The 20,820-nt window shown below is 41.4% G+C and overlaps 3 protein-coding genes across 5 annotated transcripts in view; 1 reads left to right on the plus strand and 2 right to left on the minus strand.

Annotated features, from left to right (window-relative positions):
- ALKBH1 (alkB homolog 1, histone H2A dioxygenase) overlaps nucleotides 1-8,519 on the minus strand; it is a 32,108-nt gene extending 23,589 nt beyond the window's left edge. The window contains exons 1-3 of one of the 2 annotated variants that reach the window (XM_081227840.1): nucleotides 8,306-8,519; nucleotides 5,963-6,071; nucleotides 1,673-1,802 (exon numbers count right to left, since the gene is read on the minus strand). In XM_081227840.1, the coding sequence (XP_081083966.1) occupies nucleotides 1,673-1,802; nucleotides 5,963-6,071; nucleotides 8,306-8,497 (431 nt within the window). In that variant the 5' untranslated portion in view covers nucleotides 8,498-8,519. Of the gene's footprint in view, nucleotides 1-1,672; nucleotides 1,836-5,962; nucleotides 6,072-8,305 lie in introns of both variants that reach the window. The other variant, XM_081227839.1, reaches the window with a different exon arrangement.
- A 56-nt stretch (nucleotides 8,520-8,575) lies between these two features.
- Nucleotides 8,576-18,014, plus strand: SLIRP (SRA stem-loop interacting RNA binding protein). 2 transcript variants are annotated; one of them, XM_081227841.1, is made up of 4 exons: nucleotides 8,576-8,701; nucleotides 13,811-13,887; nucleotides 17,348-17,455; nucleotides 17,904-18,014. In XM_081227841.1, exons 1-4 carry the CDS (start codon nucleotides 8,605-8,607, stop codon nucleotides 17,973-17,975), a joined length of 354 nt encoding a protein of 117 aa, XP_081083967.1. In that variant the 5' UTR covers nucleotides 8,576-8,604; the 3' UTR covers nucleotides 17,976-18,014. The 2 variants fall into 2 exon arrangements, with proteins under 2 accessions (XP_081083967.1, XP_081083968.1); XM_081227842.1 differs by having other exon boundaries at nucleotides 8,580-8,701; nucleotides 13,829-13,887.
- The window catches only part of SNW1 (SNW domain containing 1), a 34,968-nt gene continuing 32,159 nt past the window's right edge, over nucleotides 18,012-20,820 (minus strand). Inside the window, exons 12-14 of the mRNA XM_081227837.1 lie at nucleotides 19,249-19,366; nucleotides 18,750-18,913; nucleotides 18,012-18,673 (exon numbers count right to left, since the gene is read on the minus strand). Coding sequence (XP_081083963.1) covers nucleotides 18,475-18,673; nucleotides 18,750-18,913; nucleotides 19,249-19,366 — 481 coding nt within the window. The 3' untranslated portion in view covers nucleotides 18,012-18,474. The remainder of the gene's footprint in view (nucleotides 18,674-18,749; nucleotides 18,914-19,248; nucleotides 19,367-20,820) is intronic.

Consider the following 20,820-nt stretch of genomic DNA (forward strand, 5'->3'; position numbering starts at 1 on the left):
AGTAGTGGTTGAGTCCGCCTGCTGATGCAGGGGACACGGGTTCGTGCCCCGGTCCGGGAAGATCCCACATGCCATGGAGGGGCTAGGCCCGTGAGCCATGGCCGCTGAGCCTGCACATCTGGAGCCTGTGCTCCACAATGGGAGAGGCCACAACAGTGAGAGGCCCGCGTACCGCAAAAAAAAAAAAAAAAAAAAAAAAAAAGTTACTCTGTCTTTGCTCAGGCTGCTTTCTCTACCGACAACAGCCTTCTTGCTTTTCTGACTGGCAAACTCCTAATCATTTTTGAAGACTCATTTCAAATGGACAGAGAAAAAAAAGGATAATGGGCCCAATTAAAAAATCATTTTTCCTTGACACCTCCTTCTTGCCTGGAAGAATTATTTCTTCCTCTGGCCCCCACTGCATTTTCCTAAACACCTATCATAGCAGTTTCTGAGCTCTATTATTTTACTCCTTTTGATACTGAGTTCCTGCTGTAGACTATGCACTCCTGAGTGCATGGACAGTGCCCTGTTTATCTTTTTATCTCCAGTGCTTAGCATCACACCTGGTACATAACTGACCCTCAAAAAATATTTGTAGGGGCTTCCCTGGTGGCACGGTGGTTAAGAATCTGCCTGCCAATGCAAGGGACACAGGTTCGAGCCCTGGTCCGAGAAGATCCCACAGGCCACAGAGCAACTAAGCCTGTGCACCACAACTACTGAGCCTGTGCTCTAGAGCCTGCAAGCCACAACTACTGAGCCCATATGCCACAACTACTGAAGCCTGTGCGCCTGGAGCCCGTGCTCTGCAACAAGAGAAGTCACTGCAATGAGAAGCCCGCGCGCCGCAACGAAGAGAAGCCCCTGCTCGCGACAACTGGAGAAAGCCTGTGCGCAGCAATGAAGACCCAACGAAGACAAAAAATAACTAAATAAACACAAACAATAGTAAAATAAAAATAAATAAATAAAATATATCTGTAGAATGAATGCAATGCTGAAACAACATTAAGGTACAAGGACTAGTTTCCATGAACAACAGCTGACCTACCGTAAAACAGGGAGTAACACTGACTTCATCTAGGAGAGTAGTGCTTTCAGCGTTACTTTCTTCAGGATACCGTAAGTCTTCAAAAAAGACTTTTGAAGTCTTTTCTACTTTAGGTAGAAAAAAGGGCTGAAGCCCAATGAAAATGGATCATCTGGGCTTCCCTGGTGGCACAGTGGTTGAGAGTCCGCCTGCCAATGCAGGGGACACGGGTTCGTGCCCCGGTCTGGGAAGATCCCACATGCCGCGGAGCGGCTGGGCCCGTGAGCCATGGCCGCTGAGCCTGCGCGTCCGGAGCCTGTGCTCCGCAATGGGAGAGGCCACAGCAGTGAGAGACCCGCATACCGCAAAAAAAAAAAAAAAAAAAGAAAATGGATCATCCGATGATTAATGAGAATGAACTTGATATCTAAGATATGATAAGCAAATCTTTAAAGTGGACCTCAATTTAATGTAACTGTGAAGGTGTCTGTCCAAATGTTCCTGGGGGAAAGAATATAACTGTGCTGTATTTGAGTGGAAATGAGGAAAAATAAATATGTTAGTAACTTTCACTGAACTATTATAGAGTAGTTCCTTTAAAGATCTGTGATGACGTGAGCTGAATACGAATGCTTTATTGTGACTGCTAAGACTTACCTTAGAAACTCTTTGCTCTGTTCCCACAAATCTTGGGTCTCTTCTTTAGTCATATGTTTGTCCAGGTTACATACATTAGGTTTCTGAGAATATAACTTAAGGCACTGCTTCACCCAGTGCCACTGGTAACCTGGGAGGAAGGGGTTTGGGATAAAAATAAATCCTATACAAAAGATGGATGAGAAAAAAAGAAGAGGAGGAAATCCTCCATCAGTTAATCAGATCATGTATTTTTGTTGACATCCTTATACCCATTACATTATTATTTGTTCCGTGTCTCCTTTTGCTAATGCTTCCAGTGGCTTCCACACATAAGCGTATATTCTCATTCCTATTCTCTAATTTCAGAGGAAGAGGAGTTCCTTCAAGTTAATAAAAAGCTGTTTTGATGATGAATGTTAGACATCTACCACTATGCAATTATCTCTAGTTTTTTTGGTTATCCTCAAGAGAAACAAATATTACACAATTATCAACTGTGTTATTCCAAAGCAAACTTCAGAACTGAAACTGACAAGTCACCTCTCAAATTTCACCAGGTATCATTTAGAGGTGGAAACTGCTTCCTGCAGTTACTACTTTTGTGATATCTCAGTGTTGCCTTTTTTGTTTTCTAATATCTGGCTAATGATTTTTTTATATAAGATCATTTGTTAAAATAATTGGTGTGATTTCTGCTTCCTTTGAACTTTGACTACTATAACAGGGAAGAAAGGTGGTATAGACTTCTGCTCAGTATGCAAATACCTAACCATTTCTCCTCTGTAAAAGACAAATAACAATACTTAACTGGAATCCTATGCATGGTTAAGGATTCAGTCATCAAACATTCAACAAACAGGGCCTCCCTGGTGGCTCAGTGGTTGAGAGTCCGCCTGCCGATGCAGGGGACACGGGTTCGTGCCCCGGTCCAGGAAGACCCCACATGTCGCGGAGCGGCTGGGCCCGTGAGCCATGGCCACTGACCCTGTGCGTCCGGAGCGTGTGCTCCGCAACAGGAGAGACCACAACAGTGAGAGGCCCATGTACCACATAAAAAAAAAAAAAAAAAAAAAAATCAACAAACATACACTATATCTGCTTTCTTAAGAATTAGAGATAAAGAGATGAAAAACTTTGTCCTAAGTACCTGGAGATAGAACAGTAGAGATGGTTATACAGATAATGCCTTTAGAAGTCTGGCTGTGAAAGGAAACAAAGGCTGAGGAGTCGTCACAGAAGAATAAGGGGGGGAGTATCGTTTTTAGGGTTTGGAAAGACCTAAGCATGCTTACATGAGCAAAGAGCCAGCAGAAAGGAACTGGTTGAAAACAGAAGAGAAAAAAGGAACACAGCAAGGTCTTGAAAGCTGGAAGGGGTAAAAGAAGGTGGGATTAAAGGGTGAAGGGAGTGGTTTTGAACAGAAGCAATCCCTTTTCCTCTAAAATTGGAGGACAGGAATGGACATTCACTTATAAGTGTGGAGGCCACTTCTGCATGTCATGTATTAGTCAAATTCTCCAAGTCATTTTAGGAGTAACAGGACTGTCAATATTTTTAAAGAAAAAAAATATGAAAAAAATTTCCAATAACCTACTGTCTGCTATCACCACTTTTTCACAAAATAAGAGTATTGTAATACCCACAAAGATATCACATCAGAGGAAGAATACTTCTGATCTAATTCAAGTTTGAACAGTGGCAGGAAACTGAATACTTTTATAGGCAGTCCATTCCAGACAACTGTTGTCTTCCTTTTATGGAGTTAAAATTTGCCTCTTTTTAATTTTTCATGCATTGGTCTCAGGTCCTGACCCATACAGCAACCCCAAATCAGTTGTCAATTCTTCTTGATAAATGCCTCTAACTCTGTAGCTAACATTTACTGAGCATTTACTATGTGCAAGGCACTGACCTAAGTACTTTCCATGTACACTCACATTTAATCCTAACCTTATGAAGTGGGTACTATCTTTAGACACATTTTACATACGTGGAAACTGAGGCCAAGAGAGATTAAGAAACTTGCCCAAGATCATACAGTCGGAAGTGACAGAAGCAGGACATGAAGCCACGTAGTCTGGTGTCAGACCTTAATCACTAGTATGCACTGCTTCCCACCCCTTCTCGTGTACAACAAAGTTTCAAATGTTTGGTGCTGTCATATTCCCACTCAAGTCTGCTCTTCCCCAGGCTCAGCTTCTGGTCCTCAGACCCATCACCTTCCTGCTCACTCTTGTAAGGACAGCTTGTGGTATACTCAGGTTCCTTCAGAATAAGCAGGGTCCGGCAGTAAACAGAATCCTTCTGACCAGGTCAGAGTAAGAGGAGACTCCTTTCCCATGTTCTGGACATTGTACTTCAATTAAATGCAGCTTACAATGGCAGGACACATAACATAATGAGGTACCAACTCAAATGACGTGGCTTAAGTGTGAAGTCCTAGGAAACCTCAAATAGCAAGTACAATCATACCTCAGAGATACTGCGACTTCGGCTCTAGACCACGGCAATAAAGCAAATATTGCAAGTCACATGAATTTTCTGTTTCCCAGTGCATATAAAACTTATACTTATGCTCTACTGTACTCTATTAACTGTGCAATAGCATTATGTCCAAAAAAACAATGAACACACTTTAATTTAAAAATTTAACTTATTTATTTTAATTATATAAAATAATGCTGAAAATGCTAACCGTCAGCTGAGCCTTTACTGAGTTGTAACTTTTTTGCTGGTGGAGGGTTTGAAATATTACGAGAATTATCAAAATGTGACAGAGACACAAAGTGAGCAAATGCTATTGGAAAAATGGCACTGACAGACTTGCTTAATGCAGCGTTGCCAAAAACCTTCAGTTTGTAAAAAAGAAAAACAAACAAAAAACAGTATCTGTGAAGCACAATAAAATGAGGTATACTCCAATCTGGACAACAGAAAACTCAAGTGGGATTGATAACTTTGTAGTCTGAACAATCTGTTAAGGGAGGAAGGCACAGCAACAGAAACATGGCCATGAAAACAGGAGCAAGGCCTGAAAGGTAAAGGGCAGCATTCAAGAACAAAAAGTGCACAAAACACTACTGGTGATGTATGCTCCTCATTTACTCAAACTCGTGAAGAGCAATGCTTTCATATATAGAAGTCACCATTCAACTGTTTTCTTTGTGACTTCAGACACAAAACTGGTCTTCAGTTCTTTAATATAGAACTAAAGTGCACAAGGCCTTTTATAAAAGTTTTAAAGCTGTTACCCCTTCCAATGTTATCAACATATACTTCAGTGCTGATAATGTACTCATAACTGTAACACAGACCCGGCCCTTGGTACAACGAAAATTAATTTTTTTAAAGGAATTTTTCTTGGTTTTGACCCATATTTGAAATCACAAGTGCAGTGTTAACTTTATGTCTTCTAGAAACAGGATGCAAATATAAAATCGTTTGGCCAAATAAGGCATTTATAAATTTTCTAAATCATTCATGATAATCTATCAACACAATGGTCCCATGAGCCTAGAAAAAAGGTTAATAGCATCACCCACTCTTCATCATTAATTTCTCTATTTGTAAAATGAACTACCTGATATCACTAAAATTCAAAATTCTAGATTATTTAGTCTTTTAGGACTTTTGATCTCATTAACTTTAATTCTCTTTTCAAAAATTCAGCCTTGGGCTTCCCTGGTGGCGCAGTGGTTGAGAGTCCGCCTGCCGATGCAGGGGACACGGGTTCGTGCCCCGGTCTGGGAAGATCCCACATGCCGCAGAGCGGCTGGGCCCGTGAGCCATGGCCGCTGAGCCTGCGCATCCGGAGCCTGTGCTCTGCAAGGGGAGAGGCCACAACAGTGAGAGGCCCGCCTACCGCAAAAAAAAAAAAAAAAAAAAAAAAAAAAAAAAAAAAAATTCAGCCTTGATGATAGCAACAATTTTTAAGTTGTTATGCCATTCGTGAATGCAGGGATTTTGTGACTTGAATGAACATTATGAGTTACTCTATCAATTCAAAGTGCTTCTTTTGCCAGGGTAGATGTTCAGAGCTGCAGCAGGGAGCCCAGAGTCAGTGTCCTATTTTTGATTCGTACCTGGTTTGTCACTTTCTGCACTATAAGGCAGGCATTACTAACTCCTGTTCTATCCTTTGGGAATGCCAAATAAATGGAAATCTTAGGCATGGCAGAATTCAGGAGGAGTTTGGGAGTGGAACATTTGTGTGTTTAGTTTTCTTCTTTGTCTATTTACTCGATTATAACTCCTCCTCCAAAATTAGACAAATGATTGATTTTGCCTTCTGAGCTCAAGTGCACTCACCAGGATAGCCTTGGAGACCGTAGGCTCTCCACTTGCTTACAGGCTGAAGTCCAGCTCTGTGTGCATCATGGTCACTGACTGAGGACACATTTAGGTGAGATTTGACCACCTGGCAGGAAGGAAACAGAAGTCAGTGGGTTAAAGCTATTTTACACATTAACTGTGAGAATCTCAAACCTCTAAAGGCATTTCTGATATGGGGCAGTTAGGAGTCATAAGTTTGGGGTACTAAACTTAGCTCTCTCACTTACTTAATGCATGACTTAGATAAGTCACTTAACTTCTTAGAACCTCAGTTTCCTCAGCTATGTACTAATAAACACAACAGAGCTATACAAAACTGAAGTAGTGATGAGAAGCAGACTGACTTTGGCCTTTAAGACTATCTTTTCCTATGATACCACACCTTTGTGATTTCTTATAGGACTCTGAATTATGAAAGGTGTTTGGTATATGGAATACCCTAAGTCACAATGCTATTTACTTCGGTTAGGGCTAACAATAATGCTCCTGAGGAACTTGTACACAGATGGTGTTTAAACAGAGCTATGAGGAACACCAGGCTGGGGAGGCTGAGTGCTCAAACCACTCAGAAAAAATGGTTCAGCAAAACATGGGGAATCCTGTTTGCTAGAAGTACAATATTTGCTCTCTTAGATGGAACTTCAACATGAAACTTTTAACTTTTTGTCTTTGTTAGTTATTTAAAAATTAAGCTTTTAAGGGGCCTATGAAGGCTTCTTTGCATTTAAGAGTATCTTATGGATGGCTCATTAAATTAGTTGAGAAATCCAATATTCAGTCGCTAAAGTAACTAAGGATATTTAAAAAAACAAACAAACTATCCTTACATTAATAATAAACTTAGGGTCTGGCTTGCCTTAGAATACCTCCAATGTTCTCTCCCCCCAAAATATGATCTATTAACTTTGCCAAGAGTGTAGATTTCCAGACAAACTACCAACAAGTGGCTGCTGTATATCCAGTCGCTATAATGAAATGGCTATCTGAAACTCTGAGAGTCCTGACCACCTAACTCTTTCAAGTACCCAGAGAACAGAATGTTTTTATTTCAAACATTTCATAATGATTTCTTAAATAGATCATATTTAACACTGCACTGTAATTCAGCAACACCCTCAAAAAGTGGAAAGAAGTTTGTGGACCTAATCTATCATATTCTAAGCTGAATCAAACCTCTCAGCCTTTTAAAGTTTGTCTGCTTCCTCCCTTGTCAGACTGTTAGCCATCACTTTCTCCTCCGCTCTCATCTGATGTCTTATTAATAGCAACTTTCTTCTTCTCTAATTTGCTACTTACAATCTGTTTTGAGCTGGAGAATGAAATACTACCCATGTTTTTATGTACTCAATAGATAGTGCATTTACTGTGTACTTACTGTTTTAGGTACTGTGCCAGATACAATGTCCCCTTCTCAGGTGGCTTACATTTTAAAATTATGTAAGTATTACGGTAAAATATGGGCAAAAGGAGTTGAATGAAAGTCTGAGGGGTTCTCCCATGAGCCAATATTCCTGGACTTTCTGTATGTTATTTTGACAACTCTAAGACCATCTCTGCTAACAAATGAAGTTTCTAAGAAGCTGAGTTCTAGACAAATATGATGTTACTATAGCATTCCAATTTTATTGAGATTTATTACTAAGCTTGAAAAGAATGCCTCATCCAGCCATCTGTGGACAACACCAATGGCAAATTAGGGATCTTCAGTGTTAAAGCGATTGAAAAGAAACATACGTTATAGTTGTGATTCTCCCTGCGTCCCCTCCCCCTCCCCCCGTGTTTTCTTCAATTTCCACGAGGAATAATGCAGAAATAAGGTAGAAATAATGTATAGTGCTTGGATTCAGTTGCCCTTTACTTTCAACCTGGAGGGATTATCTCAGAATCTTTCAATGCCCTCTTTCTAAAAGTCCCAGAGAAGACAGGGCCTTTTATGGACAACGGCTTCTGGGAACACTAGGGTAACTGGTTTAAAGCTGTAGAACGCTACCGTAACGTCTGCGAACCCGGTTTACGGGTTTTCACACAAATGTAGGTGCAAATTCAAACGGACAGTTAATGGAAGGAATAAACACCAATTCCCAGGCATTTTTTTGACCGAGGCCGCAGCCAGGAATAGCTGCGTGGAGAAACGGTCAACAGAGCCCTTCATCGCCAAAGTGTGATACTTTCTGGGCAGTTCAACTGTGCGCCCATGGAAGGCGGGGGTCGCTCAATAACCATCAGTCTGGAAGCGAAAAGAAGTTAAGAGAACACTGAAACGTTTCCAAGAAGCGAGGCGTGGCGACGGGGAGGTGCGCGCCGCTCCTCTCTCCGTACCTTGTGGGCACCAGGCCCTGTGCCGCGGGCTGCGTGGGCTACCGAGAAATCGATGACCCCTCCCAGGTCTACGGTCCCGGGGCGGCTCTGCCGGTAGAAGCGGAAAAGCTTCCGAAAGGCGTCCTCCCCAGGCTCCGCCGCCAGCGTTGCCACAGACCCCGCGGCCGCCGCCATCTTCCCCATCTCCCCCATCTCGCTGCCCGGCCTCCTTTGACCCGGAAGCTGATTTCCGTGCTCCGGATCTGGCAGGCTCTTCCGGGGTCGTGACCCCAGGTCACTGGAGGTCTCTCATTCTGAAGATGGCGGCTTCGGCAGCGAGAACAGCAATGGCAGTGCGTACGAATATCCGCCGGCCGGTTGCGTTTGTCAGAAAAATTCCGTGGACCGCGGCCTCGAGTGAGTTGGAGATGTAGTAAGGGCGGAAGTTTTAGGTCCGAGCAATCCTGAAAAACCTTGCTTTCTGCGGAGCACTTAAATCAGCGTGGTTGTTGGATTAAGGCGGCTGTGTATGCTCCTGAGCAAGCCACTGAGTAGAAAGAAATTTTGTTTGCAATCAGCCGTTTAGGGATGCCCCTTGAGCTTTTGGGGCACGTATTCACAGTCTCTAGCCTTTCGGAGTTTAAAGGTTTAACTACTTGGAAATTTAAGACTAACGATTTAGAAGGGGTTATTTTGACTGCAGGGTGGATTCAAAGTGCCAAAAGTAGTTTCAGTGATTTAGTTCAAAAGTGAGGATTTCAGGGTAGTGATAGAAGGAAGAGTCAGATTCACGTATGTTAACCAAGCAAAATCGACAGATGGCTTGAATGGGGGAAGAGTACGGATGGGGGAAAGGGTGGAATGACTTCCAGGTTTTTAGCGTTGGTGAATTTCGTGATTAGAATGTAGGAGAAGCAGATCGAAAGAAGATAAGGAGTAAAGTTTAAATGTGTTTAGTTTGAAAAAACCTGTGAGGTCTCCGTTAGTTGGACAGAGGACGGTGTGTATCGATGGAGAAATGCACTCTGAAGCCGTACTCCTTGCGTTAGAATTCCAGCTTGGCCATTTGGTAGTTGTGTAACCTGACTAACGGAAGTAACTGGGGAAAAGGGCTCACTACCGTGCCTCAGTTTCATCATCTACAAAATGGAGTCAATAATAACTCCCTCCTAGGATTGTTGATTGGATTAAATGAATTTATATGTAGACTGCGTAGACTTGTGCTCAATACAGAGTAAGTACTCAATAAATGATAGTTGTTTTCATGATTACAAAAATTGAAGCTTATGGGAGAGGCCTAGGCTGGAGATAGAGGGCTGGGAGTCATCAGTACTGAAATCTCTCACCAACACTGATTTTTGTCAGCTGCAGTTTTGAGTTAAGGTTTTTACATATGCTTACAAAAATTTAAAAATCCATGGTCACTTTTGCAGATATTCATGTATCAGGTCAGCTCCCTTAAACAAGGAGTGGAATGAGTGTGGGTAGTAGAATGGGAAATAGATCAGTTTGTGCCCCACCTTCTCAGACCACACCCAGCAGAATGTCTTGCTTTAGGCCCTGTGAAACTGGAAAGGCCGAGGGGTTTCTGCAAGCATCTTGCAGATGCGTTTCCAGACCATAATGGACTTGCTCAAGATTCTTAAAGAGTGTATAAAATACGACTTTGACTACAGTCTCTCTCTCAGTTCATTCATTCAGCAGATGTTTAAGGAGTATCTGTTATGTGGTAGGCATTGTTCTTGGTGCTTGCAGCTGTTTTTCCATAAGAGTTGTAGGTAATTTGGGAAAAGGGTTACTTTCTAGAGCTAGTTTGTTTTGGAAGTGAATGTTTTCCAGAACTTTTAATACCTGGTTTAAAACTATTTTGTTTATCCTCCAGTAATATATTCTGTGTGAGAGCCTGATCTTGCCAACTGGTTTGATCAACTATTAGAGCACTTCAGAAATTTAGCCCCTGTGGCTGGTTGAAGGATTACTGGACATTTATTTATTCATTCAGCAAATATTGCCCTGTTGTGTATCAGTCACTGTGGACATAGTGGACTCAACACTTGGCAAGCTTATGGTATGGTGGTGGGGGTGAGGAGACTTACAAACAACAAATATAGGCAGTTTTTGAACCAGTGAGGTTTAGATGAACTAGGGTGGTGAAACAGGTAACATGAAATGTAAATCAGTGAAAGTACAAGCACTGTAGTACAGAAGAGAAAGCGATCATGTAGGTTTTTTTTTTTTTTTCAAATTTCATGTGTGATTTTTAATAGATTCTGTGTTGAAGGGGGAAATTTTAAAAACACATTTAGGAAACAATTTGGAAGTTTAAAATATATACTGGTGTTACCAAGTCCAAGCTTGTGCTGCTCAGTGCACGACAGCCCAGTAAATTGAGAGATGAGTTGTTGGGTGGGGCAAAGAATAGCAGCTTTGTTCGGAAAGCCAGCAGACCAAGAAGATGGTGGACTAGTGTTCCAAAGAAACACCTTCCCTGAGTTAAAATTCAGGCTCCTTTTATGCTGAAAGGGAAGCGGGTAAACCCCTGGTTCCAGCCAGACTCCGGAGGGGTGGGCCTGGTCCGGACATTTCCTATGAGCTAAACAAAGGTATTTTAGCCTAACACTCATTACCAGGGAGGCAGGGTTCCCAGAGATGGGCCATTATGTATATATATATATATTTTTAAAGAAGATGTTAGGGGTAGGAGTTTATTAATTAATTAATTAATTAATTATTATTATTATTTTTGCTGTGTTGGGTCTTTGTTTCTGTGCGAGGGCTATCTCTAGTTGTGGCAAGCGGGGGCCACTCTTCATAGCGGTGCGTGGGCCTCTCACGATCGCAGCCTCTCTTGTTGCGGAGCACAGGCTCCAGACGCACAGGCTCAGTAGTTGTGGCTCACGGGCCTAGTTGCTCCGCAGCTTGTGGGATCCTCCCAGACCAGGGCTCGAACCCGTGTCCACTGCATTAGCAGGCAGATTCTCAACCACTGGGCCACCAGGGAAGCCCCATTATGTATAATTTAAGCTTTATAGGCAGCATCCCTTTAGTGATTAACTTGTAATAGAATACAAAAGTTCTTCCCTATTACACTGGGAGTTAGATGAAATTAGGAAATGATCATTGACTTGTAAGTGTGATAATGATATTGTGGCTATAAATTATGTCTTTATTCCTAGGACAGGAGTGCTGAAGTATTGAGAGACGTAATGGCACTGATGTGTGTATCTTACTTAAAAATGTTTTTGAATAACTACATATATATGCATGCATATAGATATGTGTATATGACAAAATGTTAAGAATGACTGAATTTAGGTGGTGGGTGGATTTGTACATCTCTGCTTGCAGCCAATATGTGTAGATGTCACTACCTAATTCAGGAAGCAATTTTTTGAAGACTCCTCACTGTTTAACTGTTACACCTCAGGGAAGAGGATCTATGTGCATTTTGTGTGGTCTCTCCTCTGGCCATGCCCAATGATCACATCAATCTCCAGAGAACGGTTCAGCTTCCTATCTATGCTTCCCAGAGCTGTTAATCTGTTCTTGGTAGAGATGGACAAATTAATGTATTGTTTCTTCTTTTACTTCCTGTTCTTAGAGAATGAATTTAAATAAGTGACTTTTTGTCCTATATTGAGGTTAACATCCAGTTTCTCTATGGATCCACTGGTGTGTTGTAACATAGTATTGTGGGTCATCACCTTTACTACTCCCAACTTTAGCACAACTACTCACACTCTACACACTCACATCCCTGAAGGTCTGTGTGTGCCTCAGTTTGACTCCACTAGGTGAATGATGCTTATTTTGAACTCTTCTGCCTGCTAGCTAAAAGGTCTGCAGTATTTTCAGTGTTTCAGTATTTTAAGGTTAGGCTGCTGATGTGCGTCGACAACAGAGAACAGTAGTTAGGAGAAGCAGCAGCTGATGGGCTCAGCCAGAGTCGCAGGCCAGTAAAGGCTGTTTCACAGGGGCCAGGGAAGGGTCTCTTCACAGCACAGGTGGTCAGTCAGGCTGATGCAGTGAGGCTGCTCAGGAACTTACTGGGAAACCAGCGGTGGTGGGCACACACTTGAAGGCTGCAGGCACTTTGGGCAGAGTGAGGAGCAGCGTAAACGTTCAGCTTCAGGGCCCAAAGGAAACCGAGGATCCTGCCGCCATCTGTGCAGCCATCCAGTCAGGGACACTCAGTACCCACTTATCCAAGTCTGGGTGGGGAGCCACGTGGCGGGGAGGAGGCCAGCGGTGGCCAGGTGGGATCTGGTAAGGATTCAGCAGAAGCTCTGGGGAAGGAGGGCTCCAGAGGTGTGCAGCAAGCCCCGAAGCTGCCGGCGCCCTCCGTGTCCCCCTCAGCGAGATACACCTGGGCAAGGTGTATCCAGAGCGCTGGAGACATTGGGGAAGCTGTGAGGCCTCAGCTGCACGCATATGGCCAAGTTTGTTGGACACCTTCGAGTCCCCAGGCCTGGTGAACTACACACTGGGAGTGAACCACTGCTGCACGGTTAAATTTGAGCCTGGGCCCCTGCAAACCTGTGAGTTCTGGTTTGCAGCTGCAGGCTGTGCAGGAAAAAGTAGCACCCACACTTCCTCGTCCCAGTCTCGCGCTACACGCTCTTCCTGGGCACCGAGAGTATCATGACGTACGGATCCCACACCCACCTGGCCCTGCACAGCTTCTGCAGTAGGTGCGGGGTGCAGAGTTTCCACACGTTAGTCTCTCACCCCAGCGTTTACAGCGTCACCCCGCACTTCCTGGACACAGGCATGCCGATCGTGTAGTTTTTGATCTTTAAAATAATCTACTATTCATCTTTGAGGCCTCACGGGGCTAGTATGTTGTCTTGTTTTGCAGTAGGAGCCCAATAAAATCTGTGAATGTTTTTGGCCTGGGTCTTGGAGGATAGATACAATTTAGGCAAAAGGAGATTGGATTACTGACATGTTAAAGGGAAAGAACAGTAGGCAGAGACAGGAATCCACAGGACAGATACACAGAGTTTCATTTGTTGTACTAGAAAGTAACTATGGGCATGCAGTGGGAAGTAAGGCAGGAAGGATAGGTAGGGTCGACTCAACAAACTATTAAGAGTAACAACGATTTAACCTAATGTAAGCTGTAAATCATGAAAGGCAAGTACGTTGAGATTTTATTTGGAAATCTCTAATATAGCTAACAACATGCTGTACTGTAATTGTTTTTCTGTCTTCTGTGTAATCTTCTCAGGGATTATAATCCACGCATTTAGCACAGTACCTGGTATGGTGAAGACACTCAGTATTTGCTGGGGATGAAGATTACAGTCAACTCAGCAATTTATTTGTCCATGTTCCCACCTCATCACCTTCCCAAATCTAGTACATTACAATTTTATAATCAATACCATAGCTATTTCCTAGATCTTAAGGCTTCAAGGGAATACAAAGTAACTCCTGTTCACAAGAAGTTTGGGAGCTTTAGGAGCCCTTTTGGTTTCTGTATCAATCTAGGATGGAGGATACAAAATTAACAACTCTTAATAGTTTTCTCTTCTTATACAGGTGAACTGAGAGAACACTTTTCACAATTTGGCCATGTACGAAAGTGTACTGTTCCTTTTGTGAGTATTATCTTTAAAAAAAAAGTAATAATGTTATCCTCTAATTCTTGATTTTTTTGTGTGAAAGCATTATCAATTTATAGAATTTGTAATGAAGTGAAGCTGTTCAGTCTTTGTTGATTAAATTATGGGTGATACTGCTTTAAAAAAATAAACCGTATCCTAGGTATTTGAGGTATTTGTGTCTTTTATTGTTGCATAAAATGATCACAAACTTAATGGCTCAAAACAACACACATACATTATCTCACAGTTTGTACAGATCAGCAGTCCAGGCATAGCTTTGCTGGGTCCTCTATTCAGAGTTTCACGTAGCTGCAATCCAGGTGTCAGCTGGAGCTGCAGTCTCATCAGAGGCTCAACTGGGAAAGATTGATTTCCAAGCTCCCTTAGGTTGTTGGTAGAATTAGTCTTTCAGCTCTAGGACTGGGGTGTCTGCTGTCTTGCTGGCTTTCAGCTGGAGGCTGCTCTCAGCTCCTAGGAACTGCCTGCAGTTCCTTGTTACCCGGCTTCTCTCCCATGTGGCAGCTTGCTTCAAAGTCAGCAAGGGAGTTTCTCCGGTCTGGTAAAACAGTTTTATAATGTAGTCTTTGGAGTGACACCCCATCATCCTTGCTGTATAACCTGATCAAGGGAGCAATATCCCATCACTTTTGCTATATTCTTATGGTTAGAAGCGTGTCTCAGGCCTTGCCCGCATTCAAGGGGAGAGATTATACAGGGTCAACATGGTGGGACACATGGAGATCTTGGGGCTGTTTTGGAATTTTGTCTATTACAGTGTTGTAATAAGGACTTCAGAGAGTAGAGGATAATTTTATCATAAAACTAACTGGTGGAGAATATTTTAACCTTTATCCTCATTGAGTTGAGTGCTTTTTGTGTGTGTTTATATTTGTTACATTTTCTTTGCCTCCTCATGAGGGTTTAGAAATCAATCTATAGGGAATTCCCTGGCGGTCCAGTGGTAAGAACTCTGCTCTCACTGTGGAGGGCGTGGGTTCAATCCCTGGTGGGGGTACTAAGATCCAACAAGCCTCGGGGTATGGCATAAATAAGTAAATAAGTTTAAAAAAGTGTAATGGAGTCCTTTAATTCCAAAAAAAAGTCTTAAAAAATCAATCTACAGATTTGTTCTACTTTATCCTGGGCTATATTTTTCTGTGGACTCTCTAGATTACTGTTTTTTGGGGTGTGTGACGTGAGTACACAGAGTTTACACATGCTTCACTAAAACTTTTTTCCTCATGGCACTGAAAGGCTGTGGTAAAGTATCAACTTAAAGCAACTTAAATTCTTAACGCTTGGTTAAACAGTTACTTGCCTTACAAAGATCTAACAGATTATGCATATCCAGTGCTAGTAAAGGTATAGGGAAACTGCTACTGTAATTGTTGAGAAGTTAACTGATACCTTCACTGAAGGGTAATTTGGCAAAATCTATTAACAGTAAGAATTTGCCTTTGCTTTGATCTAGCAGTTCCATTTCTAGGAATTTATTCTACAGAAATGTGAGATCAAGAATGTTCAAAACAGCATTAATATCATAATTGGAAAGAACCTAAGTGTTCATCAGTGGGGTTGGTTAAATAGATACTAATTCATTGATACAATGGGATTTATAGTTGCTTAAAAAAATGAGGCATGTGTATTACAGACATGAAAATCTATAAGCATAAAAAATAGTTTTAAAAATGTATGAAATTGGGCTTCCATGGTGGCGCAGTGGTTGAGAGTCCGCTTGCCGATGCAAGGGACACGGGTTCGTGCCCCGGTCCGGGAAGATCGCACATGCCGCAGAGCGGCTAGGCCCGTGAGCCATGGCCGCTGAGCCTGCGCGTCCGGAGCCTGTGCTCCGCAACGGGAGAGGCCACAACCGTGAGAGGCCCGCGTACCGCAAAAAAAAAAAAAAGTGTATGAAATTTGTATTTTTTGAAGAGCACTTAAAAAAATGTTTCTCGGGAATTCCCTGGCCATCCAGTGGTTAGGACTCCGTGTTTCTACTGCAGGGGGCAAGGGTTCCATCCCTAGTTGGGGAACCAAGATCCCGCATGCCACGCAGCCAATAAATAAATAAATAAAAATATTAAAAAATAAAAAAAGTTTCTCCAAAAGGTAACATTTTTCTTGGTTGCCATTTCCCTCTTAAAAGAATTTAGGACCCAGAGTTAACAGATTTTAGATTTAAACATGAGGTTTTGATTCTTGGGAAAATTAAGTAATGTGTAACAGGAAGAAAATTAGTTTCTTGTAACAAGTTCATTGTACTCAAGTTAGAAATGCAGGTTCCAATTTTAGATACATAGTATCTAAATTTTAGCACAAAAATGTTAATGCCTTTACAAATGGAAATGGCCACCTGGAGTAGAGTGCCTTAGAAATCGACCTATCTATCTGAGGTAAGGAGTGAATCACTGGGACATTAACAGGAACTTTTCCTGTGTTCTAGGTTAATACTTATAAACTTACCTTCCCGGTATATGGGGGCAATTCCCAAGAATGTGTTTTTGGGGGCAGAGCACAACATTACTTTGTAACAAGACTGATGATGTACATTGAGTGAATAGACATCTTGGCATTTTTTACATAGAAGGGCTGGAGGGCTGGGCAGGGTACGTCGAAGCACACTAGAATCTCTCTGATGTATAAGACATATACATCAGAATCTGATGTATAGGTTGAATGATAAGCACTCTGTCTTTTGCACAAAGTAGCAGAACTGCTTAAATTAACCAGAAGTCTAGAACTAGGTAAATAAGGGTAACTTTTTTTTCCTTTTTCATTAGGAGCATGTGATGATAATGGTGGTAGTTGTGATGAGGGTGGTTAGTCTCAGAAATTACTAGAAACGCACCTAGGTTTTAAGGGTTAATTTTCTAGTTTCTAGAAGTTTAGAAGTTAGAAACAGGAAGAGTACTTCTTTATGTGATCAAAATTTTGCTTGACTATTGCTGTTAATGGTTTATTTTTTTTATTTTTTTTTTTATTTTTTGCGTTATGCGGGCCTCTCACTGTTGTGGCCTCTCCCCTTGCGGAGCGCAGGCTCCGGACGCACAGGCTCAGCGGCCATGGCTCACGGGCCTAGCCGCTCCGCGGCATGTGGGATCTTCCCGGACCGGGGCACGAACCCGTGTCCCCTGCATCGGCAGGCGGACTCCCAACCACTGCGCCACCAGGGAAGCCCCTGTTAATGGTTTATATCTAGAATGACACAGAAAGCTCTTTACTCATATTTTATTTCTCCAGTGGAAGTAGAAAAGCAGAGAGAGTGTTATGATTAACAGAGATTAAGCTTCGGGTGAATAGGAGAGTATTTGTATTAAAGCAGGGTTTTTGATATTTATTAAAATGCCTTTTACTCCATTTTGGCAGATGAAAATGTTGGTAGTTTGATTTGGAACTCCTGGAAACTTTCTCAAGTTCATGATTATTCATCTCTTCCTAAATTTTGAATTTTTAGGACAGAGAGACTGGCTTTCACAGAGGTATGGGTTGGATTCAATTTTCTTCAGAAGAAGAACTTCACAATGCACTACAACAGGAAAATCATGTTATTGATGGAGTAAAGGTAAATATTTTTCTATATCATGTCATGAGCTTTCTGTATATCAGTTAAATAGGTCAGAAGTGTGAAATGACAGGGACTTTGGAAGATGCGTAACTTAATGTTTGTTAAAGAATGGTGGTGGTGGGAGAGTGCCCAGTTCTAAAAGGTCTGGAAAGGGAAGTACAAGAAGACACTTTAATGGTTAGCAAGGTATAGCAACACAGAACAGTAGAAATAGCAGGGAGACCCTGGCTGAAATCCTGGCTTTTCCACTTACTTTGTGACCTTGGGCCAGACTGATGATTTACAATTTTTAACTGAAGTTCAGAGAGTCTTAAGTACAAGGAACAAATAACATCCTTTGACTTCCTGCTGCTGACTCCCTAGTAAAACAACAGTTTTCAGTTTTAATGTTTTTGCAGACATTGCCTTTCCTTACAGTGCTTATGTGATTTCTTTTTTTTCCCAGCTCCATGTTCAAGCTCAAAAACCCAAAGCTTTGCAAGGGGACCAAACATCTGATGAAGACAAAGATTTTTGAGAACATCACTGCCTATTAAATAAACAAAACTGGAAATTTTGTCTAAATGTTTTTATTGGAAACAGATAGTTGCACCAAGCAAGAGTTTACTTTCCCCACTCCAAATTAAAACAGCACAACAGGGGCAAACATCATTTGGCAGGACAGTTCCAATACGTGAACATCCTTCTTTCTACGCACTGTGGTTGGGGTAACTTTATTTGTAAGCAGTCATTCTTAGACAAAATATTAACCCCAAAGTACTAATGTCACTCGTGTGGGGCAGTATGTTCTGTAAATGCCAAAAGGTGGGAGAAGCACAAACACAACCCACTCTTTAAAAAAACTAAATAATTCAAAGTAGAATTTTTCCATCCCCCCCTTTCTCCTATAATAAAAAGTAGTGCTGGGCTCTGACACCCAGATGTAATTTTTATCCTGGCCATTTACAAAGTGTTCCCCCATATGACTTGCATCATTAGGGTTATGAATAATAGTTCATTCACTCTGAAGAAAGTATCTACTCCTTTCTCCTCTTCTTGCCTTCATGCTCATGTTCCTTGGGGCGGCTGCTATCTGAGGGTCTTTTAGAGCCACCGTGCTGTTTGGCTTCTTCCAAAAATTTGTCCAAACCAAAAGGATCCTCCTCAAACTGAACTGGTCCTTCTCGGCCTCTTTGTCTACGGTCTGAACCAGAAAACTCCTTATCGGGAACAAATCTAGGGAAAAAGAAATGACCATGAACTACTTTGTTTTCACTGGTGCAGACACAAACTAAACTGTCTGCCTTGGTACCTGTTAGTCTTTATTCTGGCTTCTAGGTCATCACCATACATGTCCTTGTCCAGATTTTTACTGGGCCTGTAAATATTCTGGGCCATATCTTTACCACCTCTCCAGGCTTGATCATAAACATTGTAAATTTCATCTTCTCCACCTGCGAAACCACTGTCCATACCCTGTGGAAAAATAGAGGATGTTAAAAATGTACATATTATTTATTAAAAGTTGAATCTGATTACATTCTTGTGAAGAGTAAAAACCCTTGCTCATTTATAGCTCACATTTTCAATAATCTGAACTGCAAATACAAAGGTCATTAAAGAACAGTCACAAAGTCCATTAACTTTTGTTCATACCACCTTTGGGTTCTTAGATTAAATATGGTACTCATTAACAGCTGACTGCTTTAGCATAGTGGTCTTTAAAATTGGAGGATACTAGTATGTTAATTTCCCTGAGGATTGGTATTCATATCAACACTTAATATATGCTATTTCTAGACTCTTTGTACCTTGGATTGGTTGAAGAGCCTTTGGTCATACTGAACTTCATTGGAAGCCCGAGGATTGGGCACACCCAGAGCAATGACTTCACTGATATCTCGATTTTCATTTCTCTGCAGTTTCGACCTGTTTTGAAACACCATGTCACAAACTGAAAATTCTTCACAAACAAGTTGAATTTCCACTTAAATACAACCGATATCAGAAGCAGAGTAAATATGTACATTCACATCTTGTGAATATATATATTCCTTGATAATGCATAATCAGGATGGCAGCTCTTAAAGCATTTCAGATACATGATTATAAGAGATAGGGTTTTACAGTTAAGCCTTCCTGATAGCAGAAAAGAACTGCTAAGAGACTCTTTTCTTTCCTTGAGATAAAATTGGTATATAACATTATATAAATTTCTGGACTACAACATAATTCGGCATCTGTGTACCCCACACAAAGTGATCACCGAAAGTCTAGTTACTGTCCATCACCATACAACTGACCTTCAGCCATTTCACCAATCCCTCAACCCCCTTCCCCTCTGGTAACCACCAATCTGTTTTCTGTATCTATGAGTTTGTTTTTGTTTTGTTTGTTCATTTTGTTCTGTTTTTGTAGACTTCACATGAGTGAAATCACACAGTATTTTCTTTCTCTGACTTGTTTCACTTGGCATAATACCCTCAAGGTTCATCCATGTCATGAATGGCAGGATTTCATTTTTATGCCTGAGTTGTATTCTAGTGTACACCACATGCCCCAGATCATCTTTATCCATTCATCTGTTGATGGGCACTTAGGTTGCTTCCATATCTTGGCTATTGTAAATAATGCTGCAGTGAACACAGGGATGCATATACTTTTTTGAATTCGTGTTTTTGTATTCTTCAGAAAAATGCCCAGAAGTGGAATAGCTGGATCATATGGTAGTTCTATTCTTAATTTTTTAAGGAATCTCCATAGTGTTTTCCATACTGACTGCACCAATTTATATTCCCACAAACAGTGCATGAGGGTTCTCTTTTCTCCACATCCTCTCCAATGCTTGCTATTTCTTGTCTTTCTGATAAGAGCCATTCTAACAGGTGTGTGGTTTTAATTTGCATTTCCCTAATAATTAGTGATGTTGATTATCTTTTCATGTGCCTGTTGACCATCTGCATGTCTTCTTTGCAAAAATGTCTATCCAGATCCTCTGCCCATTTAATTGGGTTTTTTTGTTGTTGAGTTGTATGAGTTCTTTATATATTTTGGATATTAATCCCTTGTTGGATATATGATTTGCAAGTATCTTCTCCCATTCAGTAGGTTGCCTTTTCGTTTTGATGATGGTTTCCTTCACCGTGCAGAAGTTTTTAGTTTAATATAGTCCCATTTATTTATTTTTCCTTTTGTTTCCTTTGCCTTTGGGGTCAGATTCACAAAAAACATTGTTAAGACCGATGTCAAAGCTTATTACTACTTGTGTTTTCTTCTAGGAATTTTATGGTTTAAGGTCTTACATTCAAATCCTTAATTCATTTTGAGTTAATTTTTGTGCATGGTATAAGAGAGTGGTCTAGTTTCATTCTTTTGCCTGTAGC

This window comes from Mesoplodon bidens (genome assembly GCF_964165515.1).
Source record: "Mesoplodon bidens genome assembly, chromosome: 3".
NCBI classification, from domain to species: Eukaryota; Metazoa; Chordata; class Mammalia; order Artiodactyla; family Ziphiidae; genus Mesoplodon; species Mesoplodon bidens.